Source organism: Centropristis striata, chromosome 7 (assembly GCF_030273125.1).
Source record: "Centropristis striata isolate RG_2023a ecotype Rhode Island chromosome 7, C.striata_1.0, whole genome shotgun sequence".
NCBI classification, from domain to species: domain Eukaryota; kingdom Metazoa; phylum Chordata; class Actinopteri; order Perciformes; family Serranidae; genus Centropristis; species Centropristis striata.
Window position 1 is genome coordinate 22493756 of NC_081523.1, and position 26073 is coordinate 22519828.

The window sequence follows — 26073 nt, forward strand, 5'->3', positions numbered from 1 at the left end:
AGAAATGAGAGCAATCCAATCAAACTTAAACCCCTGGAGCAGCAGGCTGGTCTGGCGAGCAGGGGGACTCGAGCCCTTCTGAACTATACAGCAACAGCAAATAAATAAGCTTATTAATGACAAATTTTGGTTATTCTATGCCACATATTTCCATTAGTTAATGGTTTGACATACACATGGAGTCGCAGGATGCTGCTGGCCTTGGATCTGTGCCCAAATACAACAGCAGCTCTCACGCTGCTGTAGCCTATAAGCTCCAGCTGCTTGCCTTCATTGTGTCTCTGCGCCGCGCCACAAATGTTCCTCCATCTCCGATACTTATCAAGGCACTGGAGTTTGACGCTGCCATTACTCAAAATTAATAACCACGGCAGCATGTTTATCATAGCACACTTTCACACCCAACCTGCCAGAAATAATCACCTCTGTGGCTGTGTGCGTGACAGAGAGCGGGAGAGAAAGAAAGTACGAGAGAGACAGAGGAAGAAACGCAGAAAGACGACTGGAGGTGAGATGAAGTGTGAAAAAGAGACAGAACCAAAGAGAATAAGTGCCTGAGATGAACGACATAACTGAGAGAGAAATGAAGAGAAAATCTGCTACATGCATACGTGCGCATCTGCCGTACCTAATCACTCTGCCTCCATTACACCTCGTTGGTTTTCCCCGCACCTTTTCCTACCATCATGTCTGACAACAGGGCAACACTGGCTCTCCTTGTGTATTCACTCTGCTAAGCAGGACTCTAATCTCAGTTGACAGCCAATCTGCTCCAACAACACAGGCCTGAGTAAATAAAAAAGGCATAGGATTCTAATTTATAAAATCATGGGAGTGCAGTGCAGGGGCCAGTGCTCCCCACTGGACAAAGAGGAAAAAAGGAAGTATAAAATTACTAAAGTTGCATATCCTTGTGCTGTAAGTGTGAAGAGCAGAGAAAGAGAAGTGACAAGGACAGGGGAAGGCCTCTCAGCACCTCTCCTCAAATCTAGAGAGACAGGTGGTAGAGAAACACGACAAGGACAAATGTCTGTCGGTCGCTGGTTCGGCTCCGCTGACATTTTCCATGGCATTTAGAAAACATCCAACAAAACCAAAAGAAAAAGAAGAGGGGGGACCTAAAAATAGCTGGCTGGAGGAAACCCATGTGCAGTGAAGTTATACAATAGATGTAGACACTTCAAATGACCTCTTATCTGAGGGATTTTCTCACTTTCCCACAGTCTCAGGCTTTCTTTCACACAGACGAACTTTTATGGCTGAACTCGGCAGCTACTGAGGTCAGCGAGAGAATACGTAGCCAGCAGAAACCACAACTTTGTCCTTTTTACTTATTTCCAGTCGAAACAGTCAGCTGACGGCGGGCCCTATTCACGCCAGAGGTTTAAGTAGGTTAAAAGCAGAGAAAGAAACAAAGTTCCTTTTGAACCACAGGCTCTTTTCCAAGGACTATATTTATCAAACTGTGACAATGACGGATCGATGGTAAAAAATTCTCGTTAAGAATGAAAGTTTTTTTATTATATGCCATTGCACATAAGTCTCAGTGCATGGAGGTAACTGGCAACCAGCAATTTCGGTGTATTTTTGTATACTAAAGAACTAATATCTTGTCTCATCACAAATTTACTATAATTTCATCCCTTTCACATAAATAAAACTAAACCATTTAAATAGTATAGGCAGAATAATGAGACTGTCCTCCGGCCCGAAAAAAACGGCCCTGAATGTCGTAAATACAAGCAGCTTACTCGACTCATTTTTTCAGCCTGTTCTCTCGTCAAAAACGCTAATAGGTCGTGTGTACAGGCATCAAAAAACGAGCTATGTCTCCGTATTTTACCATCCGCTGTAATGTTTGTGCCATCTTGCTGATGTAGTAGTGATTGACAGCCAAGCAAAGTTTAAAAACGGCGGATTCCCACATTTGGTTGGAGGTAGGGGTGGTGGGTGGGTCAAACAAGCAGAGGACTTTCATCTAGGAGAGCAGGGTTTGCGTCCTGTGTGAAAACAAAAGTAAACCATTTTTAACTTAAGTTATGTTGTTAATGTCGTTAGTTACGTGAATCACCTTTTTGAACGTAACTTGTGTTTTTTTACGGAACTGTTACGTTAGCAGCAGTCACCGTGAGTTACAGTGACCCTTGTAACTACTTCACTTCCGGCATTTACAACATTTATTTACTGTCTTTACTGTACTGTCTTTTATAAAGTTTACCAGGAAGTTTTGTCCTAAACCGAAGGTCAGAGCTTTCACAACATAAATACACAGAAACTGCAGCCTTTTTTTACAACCGCGGACCGAACATGTGTGCATTCATGTTGGAGAACTCTAGTGGCCATGGGAGTCAGGTGAAAAAGTATACAGACCACATAAGGAGGCGATCAGAGTGGATCATGGGTCAGGGGTGTTTGTGTGAAACCAAAAGTCAATGCTGAGTTGCTGTAACTTAATATAACTACGTAACTATGTACATCACATTCTACGTTACGTGCATAACTATGCCACATACTTAAACAGTAACAAATGTATATGCCTTAACCCAAACCATGATTTTTTGGTAAGCCTTCAAAACTGTGACCATTTTGTAACGCGTAATTTAGATTTCAAAACCACCAAACAGGTTTAGGGCAAAGAACTTCCTGGGAAGACGTTGTTAAAGTTTATAACAATAAATACATTTTAATTGTGTTTTAACTGAGTTTTAATTGTCTTATGTTCCCCTATCTTATTTCTTTCTTTTTATCTTCTGTAAAGCACTTTGTGATTTTATCCGTGACTTACTTACTGACTGACTGACTTACTGACTTACTTACTTAAATAAAAGTTTGTAAATGCTGGAAGTGAAGTTATTATGAGGGTGACATGAGCAACGGGAGTTACATGAAACATAAGCTAAGATACAACACAAACTAACACAAACCCTGTTCTCCTGGATGAAAGTCTGCCGTTTGTTGGCATTTGTTAGCATTTAAGCATGATGACGTGTTGATCTCCTGCCACCAGTAGGGAGCACTAATTTAGGAGACGCTCCTGTGGGTCATTTTCAAGAGTTGGAACTAACAATCTATGTATATTCTTGTAGAGAAACATATTTCAGTGTGAAGATGTAAGGCATTTTCAAAAGAATGAACAATGGGGCTGGGTAAAATCCCCCTGCCTGATTGGCGATACATTTCTGAGCATACACATAATAGTTTCATTTTGAAGGGCAACCCCTTGACTTTGCTGTAAGAAGGAGCAAATCACTTGGTAAATGTTCCAAAGTCTTTACTTTTATCAAAGTCTTTTCTTTCTTTTACTCCTAAGTTGTCTCTTTAAACTATTCTTTAGCGTAACACCCAGAACTTTGATAAATAGAAGCCGTGGTCACCTTCACTGTGGCCAAACAAAGTATAGAGCGACTACCTGTCATTTGACACGCCGTTGATCATACTGATGTATCATGCACTCATTCGATTTCGGGGTTTAACACTTCTCCAGGCACTGCAGGATCTGCCAGCTGGCTGCAACAGAGGCTATTTGGAATGAGCTTCTATTGCAAACGCCTCCAAATCCACAAGCCTTACAGATTTAGAGAAGGTGTGTTTCTGAGAGAATGCTTCTCCAATTATTTCCTGCTTTATAAGCTCCTGAAAGTCAGCGAGGGCCCCTGGTCATCCCTCATCTAGTCCGATTTCTGCGGGCGAGGGGACAAAAATGTAGAACAGCCAATTTGGGCTGTGATTTGTGACACTCACAAGTGATGGAGATATGCAGAGAATGTTGGCCCGAAGAAAAAAGCAAAGAAGAAAAAAGGGAGGAATATTGATTCCCCTGTTTAAATTAAGCTGTCGGAAAGACTGAGAGATGAAGAAAGAAAGGGAGAGAAAGAAAGAGAGGGAAAGAACAGCAGGGCTTTTTGGGAAATGCCCAACTTCCAACAATACAGAGCTCATAAAAGAAATGACTCACTTACTCCATGCAACTGCTTTCAGCAAAGACGACAGGCCAACTGACCAGAGGTTGCACACAAACACACACATGCATAGAGACGGGGGACACTCATAAATCTGCTTGTCAACACAGGCCGTTTGTCCAACAGCACGGTTAATGTTAGCAGAATAGATGCTGATTCTTTGCTTTGACAAAAACCACTGAGGAGGCTTCACCGCAAACTTTATTGCAACACACTCACATTTGCACAAACAGAAGCATGAAAATTCAAGTTTAATCTCCCCTTTTTTTGGCAGAAGAAGTACAATATGATTTTTTTTTTTTAAAAGCTAATTACACAAATATCAAATTATATCATAAAGTCTCCACTGGAGAAAACAAGTCTCGATAGAAAATAATCTGCACACAGACACAACAAAAAACATACACACAATGTTACACAAATAATCACAAATACACTTTGCATGCAACACAAAAGCTCCCTGGAGTTTTTGCAAGATAAAAAAACAGACACCAAGCATGAAAAAAATGAAAGAAAACCATTTAACTTTGACACTGTGTTCTCAACTTGGTTCTAAAAAAGTGAGCGCCACCATTTGCTCAGCCGTTCCACTTTGATCATGACTCGCTCCCCATTTTCAAACGCTGTGACATTTGAAAAACACAATCCCACATTGGTCTCCAATCACCGCTGGAAGAGGATACAGAGAAATAACAGGGCCAAAACTGGCCACCTGCAGCACATCACATCCCGTCTCCACAAGAAATGATGGTGAACAAAAAATAGGCGTCCTACTGTCACAATCTGCCTGTCGGACTGTGACGATGGGAAGTCCATATTTGGCCGTCATTTCTCTCATTTTTTTCTTACACTGAGATGCTGTTTCAGCCATTACTGGGGAAGATAAGGAGAGCCAGAGGACACGTTGTTTATTTTTTTATTTTCCTTAAAGATGAGAGACAAGAAGGAAGAAAAAGAGTAGAAGGGAAGGAAAAATGACTGAAGTGCTTTACCTCCCACGGAGCTCTATCTCTCCAATTGCCCCTTGTAGGGGAACAAATTGATCCTGGAAATAAGGGGTCATTTCCTCTGCCTGTTTACCTGTTCACAGCACACTGTCATCAGTTTGAAACACGCACACGAAAGCTGACCCAGCTGTGCCCTCGCAGAGTTAATGTGAGGGAGGGTTGAGTCATTCTGGTCTTCACTGTGACAACGTGTGTGTGTGTGTGTGTGTGTGTGTGTGTGTGTGTGTGTGTGTGTGTGTGTGTGTGTGACCCCAGCGACCTCTGACTCTTTGAACTTTGAGCCAAATAAACCATTTCAACCTCACAGAGATACACCGAGAGTCTCTCTGCAGCCAAAAACCATAATCAATAAAATCTTGCTTTCAAACAGCCCATCAGACTCTTCAGAAGACTTGCTGGAGTGTTTATACTGGTGTGTGTGTTTATGTCAGTTGAAAACTAATATTTAGATTTTATCAATTCTGATTCGGAATTGTTCATTGATTCGGGTTCTTATAGAATCATGGTCCGAATAATAGTGATATTACTGGAGTACGAAAATAATGTGCAAAAAAAGGCTTAAAAACAACACTGAAATTCCAAGGGACACACAAACACCTCATGCTTGAAACATCCCCTTCATCTGTAGCCTGAACCTGTCTTTAAATCTTACCTCTTCAACCCAGACTCTCCCTTTCACTCTATCACAAGCAAATAAGGTTTTTCCAATATGGGAGTATGGTCACGTCGAGCCATGTCGTGAAAAGCAACGAGCAGGCAGGCCCGGGATTTACACTTTTATCTTTTTTTGACAGCCGATATGGTCATTAATACTCCAGAATGCATGCCATATAGACTAATATATAAAACCATATAATACATTTTAACAGCAATAAAACTCCAAAAACACAAACGCTACAATCCAATTTCTAGCTTTCAACAGATATCTTATTATAAGAAGTCAGCAGATTTAACTCTTCATAGACTTGTGATATGAGCAGATAGGCTACTGTACAACAATAAAATAAAACAAACATAGCCTTGCTATTGTTAATTAAAAAAAGACATCAGCCTACATTAAATGTATGTCTCTTCTCTTTGCAAGCCTGTCATATTAAATCACTTGAAAAAAAGTGCAATGAATGCGTTCTAGAACATCAGATAATATGCAGGTCTGTCTAAATTTGTCAAATTCAAGTTTATTTGCACCCAGAGGTTTCTGCTTGGTGCAAAATTGAAGCCATCCGAGCACTTTGCACAATTTGAATTCTCTCTAACCATGTCACCTTCTCCTCAGTGAGGCAGCTTCTCAGTGCTGTTTTTATCCTGGTCTGGGGCGAGAATCCATGCTCTGCTGGCACACTAGACACAGGAAATGTGCTGGCAATCTTTCCCAAAGGACGTTTTGGCCATGGATAATTTAATCTGCCGGACAACTACATGTGACACCAGCAAAAAGCTGACACATGCCAGCATTAACATTGGCACAGTGAGGTACGTTGGCACATCTTGACTGGCTTCTCTCGCAGTAAGAGGTGTTGCTCACCTTGATCACATCCCATGAGGGGGAAAGCTGATCCAATCAAAGTGATGCATTTACTTTCTGTGTTGGTGTAAATTATGGATATAATAAGACAGCTGTATTATTCCAACATTCATCCACGGTGTAAACAACAGCAATCAGCACGGAGCTCTTGCTACTTGTTGTTCTTTTAATCATTTTTTCATATTGACAAACTGAAGCTTCTGTCTCTCATCTCTTGTATATCACATATCACATTTTTAAGCCAATCTGTGACAACATGGCTCTGCACAGGAAGGGGGGGTTGTGCTAGCATGACCACAGACACATGCTGCAGCGACCCCCTGCTGCGAGGCTGGAGCTTGTATAAAAACACATCATCGCAGCTCAGCTTGGCACAGTGCGGCTAAAGCGGCGCGGCCTTGAGCGCATGGAAACCTCTAAAACGCACACACACCTCCCTGACGTTGTGACGACCACCCAGCCAGTCTCTGCCTTTAAAGAAACTCCTCTCCTCCTCTCTGCCCCGAGCTGTGTGACTGTAAAGTGTAACAATAAAGCAGCTTATGACTGGAGGCTTTTATTTGCTCTGAGTCCTTGAGCAGCAGTCAGCTTGTACACAATACACACACACACACACACACACACACACACACACACAAACACATAAAAACACACACACACACACACACACACACACACACACACACACACAAACACAAACACAGGTCTGCAGGTCCAGGAGGTAGGGCAGAGAAAATGGCCCTGCATTACTCCTGCTGGATTTTTTAAAACTCCTCCTCTAGGGGGGTGGAACAGTGCAGCATCAGAGCAGCAAGCATGTTTATGGCTGCCCACCTCAACCTTTCACTCCCCGACAGCCTCTGCTTCATGCATCAGCCAACAACACACCAACTGCATGCCGCCACACACACAACATCCGAAGCTTTATCTCCAAACTCACTCACACAAACACACGCACACACCATTTTAAATTCCAATATTCCCACAGGTGATCCAGACAAATCCAGTCAGTCAGACACACATACACCTCCAGCCCCTGAACCAATGCAGTAAATATCATTATGGAATCAATGCAGCCTTGAATCAATCCAGGCTGTGCGTGTGTGTGTGTGTGTGTGTGTGACTGTGATAAAGGGAAGAAGTTGATAACACCATGTGCTCCTGTGAGGATTTCACCAAACTCCATGTTTTTTGATTGAAAGGAGGCGGGCAAGGTATTACCATAACCTTCCTACCACATGTCTGCTCTTAACTCTATAATGCAAGAATAATTTCACACATGCACACACACACATTCACACATTCACACACACACACACACACACACACATACATTCATTGTTGCTATGCACCTTGGTAAATTCAATATTGTGTTCACACTCCTAAGCCAGAGTGGGAGTACAGTCGGTACAGAAGCCACAGCCTTAGCTGTAAATCAATAGATTAAATAGAAACGTATGAATAAAACACAAGATAATAAATAAAAGAGGAGATGCTTTACTCTTGCCATCATATTCTGTACTGGTTCTCTCCCATTTGAGAGAGAAATGGGGGAAATATATAAAGTAGTGAGCAGCAAGAAAGATGACCAGGGAGACAGAAACCAAGAAAAAATAAGTTATTGTTGTCCTTTCTGCTTCTGTTTTTAATTCTGTTCATCCTTCCCCGGGCAAGAGCTTACATTAGGAGTGTATCTGTTTAAGTGTAAACATGTGTCTTTCTGTAAATGTCAGTACAAAAACATCTGATGACCTTGAATTAAGAGGCAGTTGTGTCGAACAAGAATAGAGTTTGATCATTCGGGAAGCTTATTTAATTATCTTGAATGTGGCTGTGCGACAAATGTTGTTGTGTCAGTGTGCATGGTTTGTGTGTAAAGCTGTTGAAATCCTTAATCGACTAATAGATTAGATGATGTAATTGAAAAATCATTCAAACTGGTTCTCTATATCCCCCAACAGACAAAAGGCACCCTGTGGAGTTTTCCTGTGAGCAAACAAAAGTTCTGTTTATATTCTCTGTTTCTCTCCAAAATAAAGTCTGAACATCCTTGAAGCCTAAATATGCTGCATTTCCTTTCTTCTAAAGCTTTTGCAAAGCCAATATTTCTAATATTTTGCAACCTCCATTGTTTACATCGATGTTTACATTAGCTAGCAGTGTTCTTCTTCCCTGCCTTTGATGGTGTATTTCTTCGGGTGTTGCTGCTACCACTTGTCATCTATGCAAATTTGCAGAACATACAAGACAAGGACCCCCTAAAAAAAGCATGAGTAAACCCCATGCGGAAGTGCCTAAAACCTGCATTCTTTCAAATGTCCAGCAGGGGACAACACCAATGATTGCAAAAAGAAGTCAAACATTATCTAAGTTCTGACTTGACAGTAAGCATTCACATAATGAGATTATGTTCACAATCCATAGTTTCAAGTCTTATTAAGTGCTTATTGCATTAAGTGCTTATTTTGTAAATGTTGACCACATTCAGAGTAAAGCAGGGTGTGCTTTAGGGCGGGGCTACTACAGATGAATTTGACCCTTTTCACAGTGTGTTTTCGCTTTAAATTTAACTGGAACATTTTGGTCTCTTAAAAATGTCTTGTTTAGCGTTCAGTTGGTCTTGAAGACACAAAGGAGTCAGCTCTTCATTTTGAATAACTATTGTCCTTTGATAAATAAACTGGCTAGCTAGCACTAGTGTTGGCTGATGACATATCGTAATCCTCAATTCCAATCTGTTTTTTGCGCATGCACTGGTGGCAAATGGAAACCAATATGATGACAGCCACTCAAATACTTCAAAGAAGTTACGCAGAAGGATCTCAAAATCTAGTGCTTACTAAAGACAAAGGCATATTTCTGAATATTATTGTGATGCCAGAGGAGCAACTATTACTTTTCATTAATCAATAGCTGCTCCCCATGAAAACATCACAAAAAATGAGTAATCAATGAAAGATTTCATTGCCAACTTAGACCCTAAAGAGCCATTAGTCAAATGATTAACTGAGATGTGGCCCCACGAGCCACTGGATCTATTTAAAATACTGGCAAAAACATTAGTATTGGATTTATTATAATACCACTGTTGAATGATAAAACTAGGAACTTCTACCACCTGTCCCAAGATTTCCTAAATGTTTTCCATATACAATGACTTTTTTGTGTCTCGTTACTTGACTTGACATACCTGTCGTTGATGCTCCAGTTGAGACAGAGGTTGAGGGAACTGAGGTTGCGACATTTCCTCACGACCTCCATTACCGTCTCATTGTTAAGCTCCGAGATGTGCCGCAGGTCCAGGACACTCAGGTTTCGTAGCTACACAAGAGGCAACACACAAAAACATTTGAATTTAACAATTTATAATTCACACAAATAGCTAGCTAAATAGCTAAAACAATGTATGAACTAATATAAAATAAACCCTCTCAAATATCCCACATGCAAAGACCCCGCCCTCTGCCTGTATTTTGTCTTTACTTCTTATCGCTGTTGTGTGGATATGTGCAGAGGTGTGGTTCTGTTTATTTGTGCTTTAGAACGTAACAGCCCTCAAATAAACAGAAAATAACGTTCTATTTCAGCTTTGTTCTCACTTAAGCCACTCCCTCTCTTCATTCACTGTCTATAGCTTGCTCGACGTCTTCTATTTCAATCTTTAGTTGAGCCACGAAGCAGGGGACAACTTTGAATGCCGTGTGTTTACAGACACAATCAACAAAGTAAGATATTATACCTTTAATAGTCAAATTAGTGCAAAGCAGTACATTCTCCATTTTGGTTTCTGATTTTTTTTGTCTCCAGGGGGAACACAGGACAAGTGATTTACAGAGCAGATCTGTTATAGCAGAGAAAGAAATGCAATTTAATTTCAGTTGGACTTTACAACAAAGTAAAATCCAGCACTCACACGTTATCTCTTTCACACAAACAGATAGGAAACACAATTTCCTGTCTGTTCATGAAGGAACCAGCAGTTGATTTGTTACTATGAGCAGTGCAAAAAAGGGAAGCAACAGGAAGAGAAATTTTGGTGTATGGTATACAAGTCTGCTGAGTTACATAGATGCTTTTGATGTATTGCCAAGAAATGACAAAAACACCTCTCTCTGCACATAGTAAACATGTAAACTGCCACATGTAGTGAAAAAAAGCATAAATGCAGAATAAACCTAACAAGGCAGATAAATGATACAAAATTGCTTGCTGTTACTGTTTATCATTCTGTGCCTGCATGCCTGGTGTGAGGGGTTATGAGCCAATACGAGCATTCACTTTCCCTCTTCCTTTCATGTCTCCGACTTTCAATAATCCCTCTTTCCGATCTGAATACTTTATAAGAGGGGGGTTTTAGATTAATCCTCCAGTCAGAATCTGTACTTCCTGACACACTCTTAGAAACCCACACTGACACACTGTTCAACAAGCGTTACTGCTCGTTGACATTACCAAAGGCTTTTCAAGCCACAGCACAGGTGTATTTTCTCTGATACATACTCAGAACTATTTAAGGCACAGGTGCATGCACACAAATATGCACTCACACTCACACACCAGGGATGCAAGATAATAGAGGTATGATATTCGGCCAGCCGCAAGGGAGGCAGGGAGGTAAATGTCAGGGCCGAGGCTAAAGAGAAAACAAGCTTACAGTTGGTGTTAAGATCACTGAGCACTATTGTCGGCTCCATAGGCATGACATATACCTACCAGCATGAAGACACATGGGGGGAATGGATAAGGACCAGGGCTCGCAGGGTGAAGTGAGCACACATGTAAACACTCTTCCCTGTCCCCACATACTGAGATTCAAAACAGAGTCGCTCACCGACTGCAAACAAACAGCGGTGAGTGTGTGATGCTGCACTGCGCTGAAGGTAATAAAAAAGGCTTTCAAAACCTTTACCACCGTCTAGCTGCTCCATTTGTCTCCCTGTTCTTATGTAGCCTGTGGCTTTTTTTGTCACTCCTCAGGAGAAAATTGGATCCACACTTCTAGTGATAAAAGGTCTGCTTAGGCATGAAATAAACATGAAACAGATTTTGTTTGTGGCATATCCGCACCTATACTGTGGAGACACGCTTAGATATACTAATGAAATAAACATTAAACAGCCTGTTTGTGAAAAGACGGGTCAAGAATGCAACAGTGATTGTCAGGGACAGCTAAACTGGCACGATAAACAATGGCATTTAATGAATGGGAAAAACCCTTAACTGTGTGCATTAAAATAGACACACGCGCACACAAGCAGATGCTCACACACATGCAAGAAAACACACGCACACCCACACAAACTGTCATTTGCCCCTTTGGCCAGTGTTGGATCGAAGTGCTAAATTATTCATGCAGAATTCGGCTGTGCAGGTCTGTGTGTGTGTGTGTGTGTGTGTGTGTGTGTGTGTGTGTGTGTGGCATTGTTTGCACAACAAAGGTGCTGCAAAAATGCAAACCTGGATGTAGGCTAAGTGACCGCTACCGCTAATATTCATAGGAAAAGACTTCCACTCGCTCTGTCAAAAAAAAAAACCTCAGCATTAGCAAATCAAAATCACACACACACACACACACACATACACAGACGCACGCACGCACATACACACACAGACGCATGCACACGCGCACACACACACACACACACACGGGGGAGAGAGAGAGTTATTTGCATTCAGTATTTATGGTTATTGAGCCTGGAGTAAATTTTAAAAGCCCCGACATCAAAAGTAGCATTTGTTCTCCAAATCTTCAAAACTGCTTATGTCTGCTGTAGTAGAATTTCTACTACAACCAATAGCAACTGTTTCATTGATGTGGAGAACCAATGAGAAATCAGGCCAACCACTGTGAGTTTTCATTGGCTGGGAGTGTAGCTAGGTTGAAGAAAATTTGAAAATTTAGCAGATGTCTGCATGAAAGGGAAGAGGCAGAGTCACGGCTGAGACTGTAACTTTGCTAGTCCATCTGCAGAGAAACCGCCGCAGAGAAAATAAATTCCACAGTTTAGCAGACATCTGCCTAAAGAAAAAATATCCTCCAAATCCCTGGAATGAAAAGTCACACAAAAAACAACTCCTCAGTAATTAGTCACACCTCCAGAATGTGACAGGCCACAGTGCCAGTGTTTGTTTTCTTATAGTTGACAGATTATCATGATTTGACTCAAAGGTGAAAGGTTTTAATGCTTCCAATCTTATTTAATCATTTCCACTCATAATACAGCTCGTGTATTTCAGCGATCCAAGAATAAACTGGCACTAAAAGAAAAATAAATGGAGAGAAACAGAGAGGAGGGAGCACGACAGAAAGTGAGAGGAAGACAAAGCGAGTGATTCACACAGCACAGAGAGGAAAAAGAGAGACGGAAAGTGAAGGAAAAAATCTGAGAGCAACTGAGAGAGAAAAGGAGCAAGAGAATAGAGAGCAGGGGATTTGGTGAGGGGTTCGGCAGGTTTTTCTCCTCGTTGGCTGCGGTCTGTAACCAGGCAGAGTTTGTCTCGTCTCCTCTGAGTTGGCAGCTACACCTGGATAATTATTCATGCTGTTCATAAAAACAGTAAAACCTGCAGATTCCAGCTGCTCTGAGGCCAGCGTGTCGTCTCCGCCCCATGAACACACGCATGGCACAGAAATTAAGCCTTATTATATAAATATTCCAACAACTATGCACACATGTTCACATGCACAGTGGTGGAAAGTGTCTAAGTACATTAACTAAATACTATTCTTCAGTATTTCCACTTTATGCTAATTTATAACGAGACTTCACTACATGTCAGAGAAATATTTTACTTTTTACTCTACACTGAATTTATTAGTTATATATGATCGGTTTATGAAATATGATGCTTTGCTTTAATTCAAACAAATTTCACAGAATATGAAGAAGTACCTCAACCAGATAATAATAATCCAATATTTGAATATTGGATCACACTCTTTCTACTTTTGATATTTAAAGTACATTTAAATCCAAATATACTTTAAATATCTAACGCAAAATAAATTAAATTAAATTAAATTATCAAGACTAATACCATAAATTACTATTTACAACTATTATCAATGTGGTGCTACTTCCACTTAAGCAAATTATTTCAATGCTTCTTCCATCTCTAACTAAAACATGCTTAACAAAAGTAAAAGTTGGAATAATGGTAAAAAATAATAATAATAATAATAATAGTCATAATAATAAAAAATGTTGCTATTTTAGGTCGTGGAATTTATCATGAAAATAGAATTTGTAAAATTTTAAAAACCTCTTAAAATACCTTTCTTTCTAATAGGTATGATTGACAGCAAACAGAAATAATTTTGTAACTTTTTCGTTAATGGAAAATGGAACTGTATGTTCATAATAACTTTACATAGTTCTAGGTAGACTCAGAGATTCAGAGAGAACGAGTGAGAGAGATGATCAAACAACAGTTGCAACAATTATTCCCCCCCCCCAAAAAAAAAAATTGATAAAGTCTTAAATGTATTTTTTATTTCATGTAATTTTTGCCTTAAACCTAAAACATACAGCAAAAAATTAAAGATTCATATCCACAGAATCAAGAAAGTGAATTTAATTCTCACTTTGTAGACCTCCAAATCATTTCAAATATGGAACACATCATGCCTTATTCAAAGATAAGAGAAAAGCAATCACTTCACATCTGACAAGAGCTGGATGGGCAAATAGTCCTCGTCTGAGAAGTGGGTGTAGCACCACATTTCTGTATTAAAGGGGTTGTTTAATTCAGTCCACATGACCAGAGGAGATCTGTGAGCTCCAAGCAGCTTGGCTCCCACCTGCTTCAATTAGAAGCCTCTCTCAAACAGGAAAAACGAGCGCCAGAGTCAGAGGTCAAACACAAAACGCCACTTTAAATGAAAGAAAAATAACTGGCTGTTTAAAAGGCACGTTATCCTTCAGCCAAGCATAGGCAGGAGTTCAATATTTGGAGAGGCTGATTTGACACTTAATTGCATTAGTGTATGTCACAGTCTGGCACAGTGGGTGAGTGTGTGTGTGTGTGTGTGTGTGTGTGTGTGTGTACCTGTGTATGCTCTGCCAGACTACTGAGCTATAACTACCTGCGCTATTACTTAATTTATTTACACAACGTCAAGTATCATGATGCCAGGCAGGAAGTTGAGGCCTGGTGGACCCCATGCAGAGGATGTGATGTCATGGTTTGAGCGCTGGCACAAAGCAGCATGAGTTCATGGCTGTTGCTGTCCGTCAACCTCAGTGTCTCAGCTGACAAGCAGCTAGATGACATTTAAAAAGCACAGACAGAGCGGGCATTGTTTTAGGCACAAATAGTGAACATGTTGGGTTTGGAAAATATGAGCTGTCATTTCATTGCTGTAGTAAATTTATAACCACTCCGAGATTTAGTATGTGAGTTTAGTCAATGAAAAATATATGTCCTTCTGCAGGAAATGCATGCAGATTTACAAAAGAACCACATGCACGCAAGCACCGTCTATGAAAAAAGTGACTTTTCAGTAAAACTAAGAGCCGTAACGGTGGAAAATGTCTGTTCTCCGCCCTGCAAAGATGAGTGGAATCAAGTTTAAACCCTCAGGTAGAAGTTTAGACAGTCACTTTGAAGTAATATTCAAAGTCCTGAGCAAGAAGTCAAAGTCACAGGGTGTAGTGGAGGTGGCATTGTGGCCCTGACACATTTTGCTCGGCTGTCCGCATGTGTTGGAGTCTGTGTGAGACGGGATGAGGCGGGGGCTGAAAAGGTGAGACGAATGGCAGCAGTGTCACTAGGTGAATGCGAGTGCGCACTCATGCATACACGCTTTGTTTGTTTGGCTTTTTTTTTTCCCATATCGGAGCATCCCAGACAGTTGAGTCAGACAGGGGAAAGCTGTGTCGAGACAATCCCTCTGCGGTAAGCCTAAATCACACGCTACACCCCCCCACTCCAGGCCCCCGCCAGACAGACACTCAGAAAAACATACACAAAAATACATACAGGCCTGTGCAGACAGAGCGATATGAATATTTGAAAAAGGGACTGAGGCAAAAACTGGAAAGGCCGTGGGTCGGCTATCATAAATACATTGTCTGCATCAGTCACGGACCAGTGAGCTGATCCCTGTGTGTGTGTGTGTGTGTGTGTGTGTGTGCGTGTGTGGTTAACTTCTCTTTATCTGTCTTGTGCCCATCTACTGTCTATCACTTCTTTTCCCTCTCCTACCCCCTTTTTTTTCTCTCTCTCTCTTTTTCTCCCTTACAGTGGCTAATCCTGCATGTGTTGGTGTTGATAACAAACTCAGTGGCGAGGAAAGGCTCGAGGAGATAGAGAGCGCTGGTTTCTCTTCGCCGCTCTAAGCCAAATGACCACATAGGCACGCACATACACACTCCCACACACAGGCACGAGCCAGTGTGACTGCACTGGATGACAGTCACAGTACAGTGACACTAGTTGGGCCAATAATGAGACATGATACCCCCACCCCCCTCCAGAGGTCAAAAACCTCTCTATCTCTGTCTGTCTCTGGGTTAAAAGTCTTAGAGCCAAATGAATTATTCTTCAATTACTCTTGCAAGAGACACACATCATCCTTAGGCTCTTCTCTGCTCATTATATTCATAAATCCCCCAATCTCCTCCATACAGCAGTGAAGAAAATTATTATTACAATTTCGACTCATTTTGCGACCCCCACAACCCCATTACCTTTCTTCCTCCAAATCCCCTCTGCTCCGTCGTTTCCCCTTTATCCTCTCCACCACCCCTGAGACACAATACACATGTACGAGTACACAGAGACACACACACACATTTGTACATAGGGAAAGGTACACACACACACTCTCTTCCACACACTTCTCTGGTTTGTGTTGGGGGTTATCAGTTTGACACAGGGCACTGTGATTATGTATTTTCTGTGCTCCAGTCGGAGGGAGGAGATAAGGGGCCAGCAGACTACAGCAAAGCCAGACACCACTCATGCTACATGGGGAGGGAGCGGTGGAGTGGGATGTGTGAAGGTGACAGTGGGTGAAGACCTGTATCTTAACCTTTTGTGTGTCACCACTTTAAAACCTCTTCTCCCATCCTGTGCTCGTGGCAATTTGGACAAAAAAAAGGTAAAATAAACAAAACTAATTTTCTTTTTTTTCTCCATTTAAAAAAACTCTTTAGTGATCTGACAGCCCAACCACTGCTCCAACCAACTTCCTTCTCTGTTTTCAGGCTACAGTAAAAATAAAGAATTATATGAAATATTTCTGCATACCGGGGTCCCTGAATAGACTTTCATAAATCTGATATCGCTGGAAATCTGAGTGTATTGTGGATATAATGACTCCAATTTTATTCATGTGCGATTATTTTTGACCATTTTTGAAACTTAAATGACCTGTTGTGACCTCTAGGATAATCATAGTCTTATTAAATTTTACAACCACAAACAAGAGTCCTCGGGCATTCAAGTATATTGACAACAAGGGGTTTCTGGGAAGTTTCTAGGACAAAGGTGCTAACCATCCAATCACAGAAAAATGCAATTCTTGCAGAAAATTAAAAAATGTAAAATGTTTTGGAAGCAAAATCACAGCATGCATTTTTCTACAGTGTTCCTCAAGGTTGCGGTGTCTTAGTGTGATATATGGCAACCCAAAAATTGCTGCAACAACTGGACATATTTGAGGATGAGAATGACCATTATATGCTTCAATCATAATTTTCTAAGCCTTATACATGTTCACAATTTCTTCTATTTCATTATTTTCAAAATCTCAAATTAATCTTCAGGTTCCCAGCTTTCAGATGATGTACATCACTTCTATGTGGTATATACTGTTGACCTGCTATCTCACCCTGAACATCCCTTGTCCCACACCCCTCTATAAAAAGGAGGCTGAATGATAAAGGGTTAAAGGTTGTGAGCCAAACCTGAACTCATAATGTTGCGATTACATGCTGCTCCACTAAGCCACCAGTATGGATAGAACATATGATTCTGGTTATGAAATTAAATAGCTTCCCTGTCACAAACCAGACTGTTTTATTTGCTCATAAACACACACAGAGAATGAGGTATTGCCCACGGTCCAATTCTGTCAAATGTAGAGAGCATTTATCAAAGGTCCTAACTTTTTTATGCAGAAGAACAACAAAAGCACTGGAGCGGCACGGCTGAATTAATCTACAAGACCCGAAATTAAAACCAGAAACATCCGCGTTCTGCACATCAGAGAGACAACACATAGCTATTACAGTTTCCAAATATACCTCTTTTCATCTCGGACACATTCTTCAACAGTCTCTACATTTGTTATGTCTCTGGCCTCCTCTCTCTCTCTCTCTCCCGAGGGTGGGAACTTTCACACTCACACATACACAAAAAAAAAAAAAAAAAGGCATTTTGAGGCCCAAAGTGTCTAAGGGCAGTGATAGGCTGATGTATGAGGAGGGGCATTGTGGGAAGGCATGACAAGCAAAGGGAAGCCATCAGTGGGACATCTAAGGCTCGGGGAATGAAAGCTCTCTGGCACCCAGAACACTGGCTCTCTGATAGAGCCGACCTTGGACTTAATCACTACCAGAAGAAAAGAGCACCGCTTGACAGGAAGATGGAGAGACGGTGGGAGAGTGTGTAGGAGAGAGAGAGAGAGCGAGAGAGAGAGAGAGAGAGAGAGAGAGAGACACAAAAACACTCAAAAAAGAAGAGTTAAAAAGAGAAAGAGTTTACAGAGGGTTACAGGTAACACCACTGTTCAAAGAGATGGATAATGACTCTGATGGTGTTTTTTCTTTTTTAAAGTGTGACCAAGGCTGTGTGAAAAGCAGAGGGAGAGCACAGAAAATACAGCATATTTTCTGAAATACACACACATCTTACACTGGCAGACTGAAGCCTTCCACCCTTTTAATAACAGCTAACGCCTACACACATCCATTGCACTTCCACCTCTGTGGCTTGTCACAGGCTTGACTAAAGGGTGAACCTCCTGCAAGTGAATAAGGAGGCGTGATTTATCTCATACAGGTCCACAAGAAAACACATATAAGGTCTGCAAATTAGCTGCTGAGGGAGAGCACCAAATCACTGAAAGCTCTGGGACACCCACAAAGCCTCCACCCGACATGTTTTGTATCCATTACACAGCCTCGGGATGTGACAAGCCTCATCAATAAAACTATTATTAACGTCAAGAGCTTAGAGCTAGCTTTGAGCTTCAATCTCAACACCAACCATAAATAAAAATTTACAGTGTATCCCTGGCACGGCAACACACAAAATGAACCACATCAGACACGTGTTTGCGCTTAAAATCATCTCAGTTTTTGTTTTGACATTTACAGCCGCGTGTAATGTTTGATTTCCAACCAGTAAGGAAAGTGTTGGAGAGCTTGTTTTCGATTAGCAGGCTTTATTCTCTCAGCCAGCCAGCAGAAATCTTGATTTTGCCTTTTAGTCGTTAACAAGATGATGATTTATCAAACGGCGCCTGACTACAAATATTGAGTTGTGTTGCACATCATGGAGGAACCGCAAAGCTCCTGTAGGACTGAAACACTGAGAAACCATTAGGGGAGCACAAATGGCACAGCTCTACAGTTACTCTACAGACCATCTGCATCGAGCTCGACACCATGGGTGGCCTATTTCAACCATCAGCTCACTTGATTAAGAAAATACAATTTAAATTGATTTCCTCACACCCTAATTTGTGAGAAGTCAGTATTAAAAAATATCAATCTGAAATGAGTGTGTCGTATGAGAGAAGTTAATAAAAGTAATGGATTTTCTTCCCTTTTTTTCTGGTGATAGCTGAACAGCTATAGCGGGGAGGTCGGAAAGATTATCAGAGAGAGAGAGAGAGAGAGCAATGGAGGAAGAAAAGAAGTGGGAGTGAGTGTATGATAATCGAACAAGAGAGGAGCGCTACAGTCCTGGAATCGCATGCAGGTCCACGGAGTCATCAGAAATGCAACGATTCTAAACGCGAGAATATGATTTTCAATCGACACTGGATGGGACCAAGTGGGAATGAATGAGAGGAGGAATCAACTGCTAAACGAGATAATTACTGTCACAGATTATAGGGGGACGGAGAGAGGAAGTAGAGAGGCAGAGAGGGAGAGGGGGAATCACAGAAATGATGGCTGAAATGACAGAAACAAAGAGAGGTATGATTTGACTCGAAATCTGAACAGACAAAATGAATGTGGTCAAATTATTATCCTTGAAAAATTTCTTCCTCACCATGACTCATAAATTATGTTTAATTTAGGTTATGACCCTGTCAGCGTAATAACAGCTAGGCTGGTTGAATAGTGAAGAGTCTGTGAGTTCTTAAGCTTTCCTGTGCTGTAAAAATAAGTATTTCATAATGTTAAATGTCGAATATTATGTTATTGTTGCTGGGGTAACTTCTGTAAAGTTTGTTCACCCTTTGTGAGCTATTTTCCATTACATTACGTGTCCAGTGCCCTCACTTTGCATTATATATAGAGAAATATTTAGCTTACATTTGCATTTTAGCGGTCACATTCATCGAATAAAAAAAGAAAAAAATGAAGATTTGGCGTCAAAGGAAAGGCACCTATCTGGCAATATTCCAGATTTAAACCCAACCAACGAAAATCTATTCACAAGTTTATTAACAGGTGGAAACATTTCCTCACCATAGCACACTCCGTCAGTGACGGATCGGTATAATGAGAGATAGCCAGACTGAGTCAGGATTTTGTGACTGATTTGAGAGTCTAGAAAATCCAACATACTGTAGATATTCAGTACTGTGTAAAAGTCTTAGGCAGGTGTGAAAAATGCAGAGAACAATCTATGGTGGTTTCAAGGCAAAGGGTGGTCACACCAAATATTGATTTGATTTAGATTTTTTTTTCTGTTCACTCACTTTGCATTTTGTTAATTGATAAAAAATAATCTATTAACATTTCTATTTTGAAAGCATTCTTATTTTACAGCAATTTTTCACACCTGCCTAAGACTTTAGCACAGTAATGTATATAGAAAAATCGGCTTTTTTACTGAAAGATTGAAAAAAACAGACTTATCAGTGCTCTCTAGTAGACAGACTTCGTAATGGTTTCTAAATTTACTCACACATATCTTTGGCATTTCTGTACTGCAGTCTCATTAGCGGCCTACAGCTAAAAAATACAACAACAACAAAAAAATACACTCAGTGGCCACTTTTTTAGGCACACCTTTACAATTGATTGCAATCCAAGTTAAGATAGTTTTATAATGTTTAGGTTTCATTTACATCACATTTGTAAATTTCAATTAAATGTTTATTATGGAGGTTATAGTTAAAGGTAGCGTTGTACTGCACTACTTACCGCAATGCTAAACAAAATAGTTAACGACGTTACTGCAGAACAGTTGTATTTTACAGCACTAGAGGTTATATAAGTGGATCGGTATGTATGTGTGTGTAGTAAAAAGTGTAATTTCTGTGTGTATGCTTGTGCATTATTTATTTATTTATTTATTTATTTGTGTGTGTCAAGTTGGAAAAAATGGCCCTGTCTGCATCCCTGGTATCTGTCTTCTTAAAACTCAAAATATTTTTATTTTTTTGTATTTTTTTAGTTGAAACAAGACTTCGGCTTTAAAAAATATCTAAAAATATTATCTGAATTATTAACTTGCTCATCTGAACTCCTAAAACTTCACCTTGGTTAATACTGTAATAAATAATAATGAGGTGTGCTAGACTGCGCGTGTGGGTGGATGTGTATGCGTCCACCTCCAGGTATGCTAATGCTGTTATGACTGGCTGGCTTCATTACTGTCTGTCTACAACACACTGGCCAAGGTCAGTGGAGGCTGCAGAGATGATAGGGGGCCAAAACTATGAGCACAAATTAATCTGCTGTTTAATCTAATAATGCAGCGTGGCATCGGGTGTCTCAGTCCTATTAACACAACTGTAATTGCATTTGAGGAGGAATGGACGCACGCAGCCCACAAGGGTACGTTCACACTTGCGAGTACACCCAAGTACATCAAACACAAATCGAATTGTATTACACAAGCACACATGGGTGCGGACATGCCAAACACACTCACTCATTGGCGCGCACACACATTCTAAATGGATGTTGTGTTCAGAGAAGGAAATAAATGAGAAGAAAACCAAGGTGCAGTGTTTCCTGGTGAATTCAATCCAAGCAAATCACCGTGTGAGTGCATGTGTGTCCATGTTTATATGGCACGGAACATCTTAAAACCACGGAGCCCTGCTCATTAGCATGGTAATATCCAAACAGCAGGGTGTAGTCAGAACAGCAGCGTATTATTAGGATTCATCTCATTAGGCTTTCATGAGATTTAAAAGTTAACACGAAATAACTTCAGAACTAAGTCTGAGATAAAACACACAGCGAGGTCCTGAGTTTACTCTCCAAAAGTTCATTTCCCCCCCTGGAGACAATGCATGGCCGGCAGCAACGTTGAGAGCTGGCCCACGGTAACAGGATTAGACAAAAATCTTAGTCACGCTAAAACTTCTGTTGACATTTACTCAAACAAGTAATTACTTCAAAGCAGAGAAACTGTTTACTGAAATTAACCTTCTGTTAACTGTGCCGGAAGAAATACAGTATCTAAAGTACTCAAGGTCATATAAAAGGCCACAACTGAGGGTCAATTCACCAAATATTAAGGAGAAATGTCTCATTAAAACCCAATTTTTGAATAATTATTCATATTTATTTAGTTTAAAAGGCAAAATGGCCTTTTAAATTAAATGAACACTACACTAACACTTTAATTCACTACCGTTTTGTTAATTAGAACTATGCCATCCAATAATCAGTAATTGATCTAGCTAATTATAGAGTCAAAGCACCACCGGGTGAGTTACAATGATGTCCTGTTGGCCTGTTTGTTGTGCGTGTTATTCTATATCCACTACTGATACAACTTAATATGGAGTCCATTGCTCCATTGTCTTTTGATTTTCATTTGGGCATTCTTGACTTAATTATCTCAACTTTTCTATTTTAATGTCTGTGTGCACACGGCAGTCTCATGCCCTTTTATGGGGATCGGCTGAGCGTTTACCTTTGCTAATTGAGATCAACTGGCTTTTAACTTACAAGGAGAATGAGATCAAGCATTATAAGAACAAAGATACGAACAATTCAGCAGTTTAAAATAAACCTTTTAGACTTTTTCAAGAGAGCAAATTTAAGAGAAAACCTCAACCCCAATATGAGTGTGTGATGCTTACCGCAGTCAGGTGGATGACTCCCTGAGAGGTCACTGGGCATCCCATGAAGCCAACAAACTGCAGCTCAGGACAATGCTCTGCAACGGCTCGCACAGATCGATCAGTGACCTGGAGGACAGGATAACAGGGAGAAGAGAGGAAGAGAATTAGGTAAGTATTGCACATAAAAAGCCTCTTTATCCCTATAGTTATAATAGGTTCATGTTTGTCTTTTAAATACCAATTTGATTTAATTCTTCCCTCAGTACAGGCTGATGTTTTATTCATTCAAATTTCCAATATCAAGATAAAGTATGATATGCCTGCGGAAAAGACATCTGAAATACTTTGTTGGACAGTTCACAGTGTGGAAAGCAGTAATTTGTGTGTTTTGTGTGTGACAAGCAGCAGAAAAAAGGAGAATCACAGAAGGAGAGGAGCAGGAGGACGATAACGGACAAAACAGCTAAAAGAGCACGTCTGCCAAGCAGCGTAGGCGTCCACCTATGATGGATGGAGCGTTCCCCATCCTTCACCCAGCCGTCTACTAACAGCTCATAATGGATCAGAGATCAATAAGGAAGCAGAACATTTCCACCAGCTTCCACTGTAGTCATCAATAGGGGTATTGATAGCTACCTCGCCTCCCTCATCACACTCAACACGGCAACAATATGTGGGAGATTGTTTGTTCTCTCTGAAGGTTTCCTCTGTGCTTCCTCAAACTCTTCATCAATCACAGAGACAAAATAAGTTGAGAAGAAGAGAGACAGAACAGAGAGAGTTGACTCTACGCTGTGATTAACTGGGAAAACAAAGAAAACAAACATCAAAGAACATTAGAGAACAAAAAATCACTTTTTTCCTGCCACCCCTGTCAAAATGTTTAATGCTTCTTTATGAAATTCCCCCCAAAAAGTAAGTCAGGCAATGAAAAACATTTGAATACATGCAAAAAGCACATCAACTAGCTGCATAGAAACACAGTTAAAATGCACTGCAATCTAACTGACATGTTTTGAAATGTAGATGAATAGAATCCCTGAACTTTAATGTTTAGTAAGAAGTAGGAGAGAAAATTTGAAAGACGCTTAAATACTAGACGAGCACTCAGAGAAGGCAGACCTTCGCCAAGGCCGTATCTTGCCATGATTACAAAAGTGAAAAACTATTTGTGTATCCATCCTGTGATTCGGATCCACTGCAAAATATAATGATTGTTCCCTGACTTATGCTACACCCTTCCACTAACTTTATGAAAATCTGGTTTTGCTGTAATTCTGCTGGATAAGAAAAAAAAATAAGAAAACATAACATGATGAGCTAACAAGACAGCTCACACAGACAAGAGAAGGACAAAAAAGAGACTCACTATAGACTACAATGGCCATGTACCGTTAACATTACAATTGCTCAAATACTATTTTGATATAATAAGTTTTCAGACACAATTTCTGTACAAATGACAACTAAAATACAAATCAGTATTAGTCCTGCTGGTGTCCTTGGAATCAACTCCTAGAAATGTCATCAACTCTTCAGATTAATACAAATGAAGCCAAAGAACCAGCAGGGGAAAGCTCTGCCATTTCTTTACTCACTCATTTGTTTCCAATGCGAAATAATGATTCTGAGCAGTCTGACTGAATTATTAGTCATAATGCAGGAAGGTTTCCAAACAGTTACAGATAGGAGGCAACCACAGTGAGACAGATCGCAAAAATGTTATTGTTTTATAGAATATTAGAGCATAAAAAAAGTGTGCCTGAAACTTTTTACAGTTGTGAACCTAATATCTATAATTTTCTCTACTTATGCATTTAGGTTTGTACCTGAAAAGTATGTGTATATGATGGCAGGATTTTAAACACAGAACTTTGAAAGAAAAATACTAATTCACAAGAGAGAGGCTAGGAGATTCTAGCTCTCTATTTCCTTTACAGAACCTAGTAAACTTAAGCTTAATTTTCACTCAAAGGGGGGCTGGGGAGGTGAATGGGTAAAACAAGCAACAGACTTTCACCCAGGAGCGCGGGGTTCGCATCCCGTGTGAAAACAAAAGTAAACCATTTTTAACTTAAGTTACCTGAACCGTGTTCTTGAATGTAACTTATGTTTTTTACGTAACGTGCGGCAGTCACGTGACCCTTGTAACTACTTTATTTCCGGCATTTACGTACATTTATTTACTATTTAATAGTTACTTTTATAATGCCTTACCAGAAGTTTTTTTACCCTAAACCTAAGGTCAGTGGTTTAACAGCATAAATCCACAGAAATTGCAGCCTTTTTAAACAACCGTGGACCGTACGTGTCTGCGATTTTTAGAACGCGATGTTGTACCACGAGCCAGCGAGCCGTGCCGCGATACGTGCCGTGATTTGTGGTACTCACACACAACCGCTTCTGTGTTTATGTTGGAGAACTTGTTGAAAAAAATCCACAAATTAACTTTTGACAAGGCGCAAAGTAGTTGTTAATTAAAACCATTCCAGGTGATCACCTCATGAAGCTGACTGAGAGAATAACAGAAGCGAGCAAAGCTGTCATCAACACAAAAGGTGGCTACTTTGAATAATCTAAAATAAACAACATATTGTGGTTTCTTCAACCCTTTTTTGTTTACTACATAATTCCATATGTGTTCTTTCATAGTTCTTATGTCTTCAGTATTAATCTACAATGTTGGAAATAATAAATAAAAAAAAATAAAAACCATTGAATGACAAGGCATGTCCAAATGTTTGACTTTTGGTACTGTATGTTTATTTAAATATATAACATAGATTATACAAGTTTAGAAAATTAAGATTACAGGAAGAAAACTGTATCTTTACGATATGATATAATATTCTATCGAGTTTTTGGTCACATGTGCATATCTGCCATGCTTCAGCCTAGTCCTTTTTGAGTTGAAATCTGTATGTTTTGATGCAAGGGACAGAGTCATACTGCTGGTGGATGTCACACTGTGACCAGACAGCCGGGAACACAAAGTCATTCTCTCTGCCTGACTTGTGTTCAGCCACAGCCTGGTGGGCTCATAGATCCATCTGATGCGTTCCCTACTAACACTGATTACGCCTTGCTCTTTACTGATCACTATACTTGTCTATATACTTCACTCTAATGTTGCCTCTCCCTCTCACTCTCACTCTCTCTCCATCTCGCTTCCTCCCCCCTTTAGCTCTACCTTAAAGGTTACTGAGTCGAGGCAGAGGAAGATGGAAAACCCAGAGACAGCGAGGGGAAAGAGAAGTCACAAAAAGAAAAGAACAAGGTGTCCATTTATCTTTCACCGAGTCACATACAGTATGACTTATCTGGATAAAACCCCTCCTATAACTCTGCTGAAGATATGTTTCTCATCTC

At 40.3% G+C, this 26073-nt stretch overlaps 1 protein-coding gene across 1 annotated transcript in view; it reads right to left on the minus strand.

Annotated features, from left to right (window-relative positions):
* fbxl17 (F-box and leucine-rich repeat protein 17) overlaps window positions 1–26073 on the minus strand; it is a 259221-nt gene that overhangs the window by 149532 nt on the left and 83616 nt on the right. Inside the window, exons 7-8 of the mRNA XM_059336420.1 lie at window positions 22723–22830; window positions 9682–9812 (exon numbers count right to left, since the gene is read on the minus strand). Of these exons, the coding sequence (XP_059192403.1) occupies window positions 9682–9812; window positions 22723–22830 (239 nt within the window). The remainder of the gene's footprint in view (window positions 1–9681; window positions 9813–22722; window positions 22831–26073) is intronic.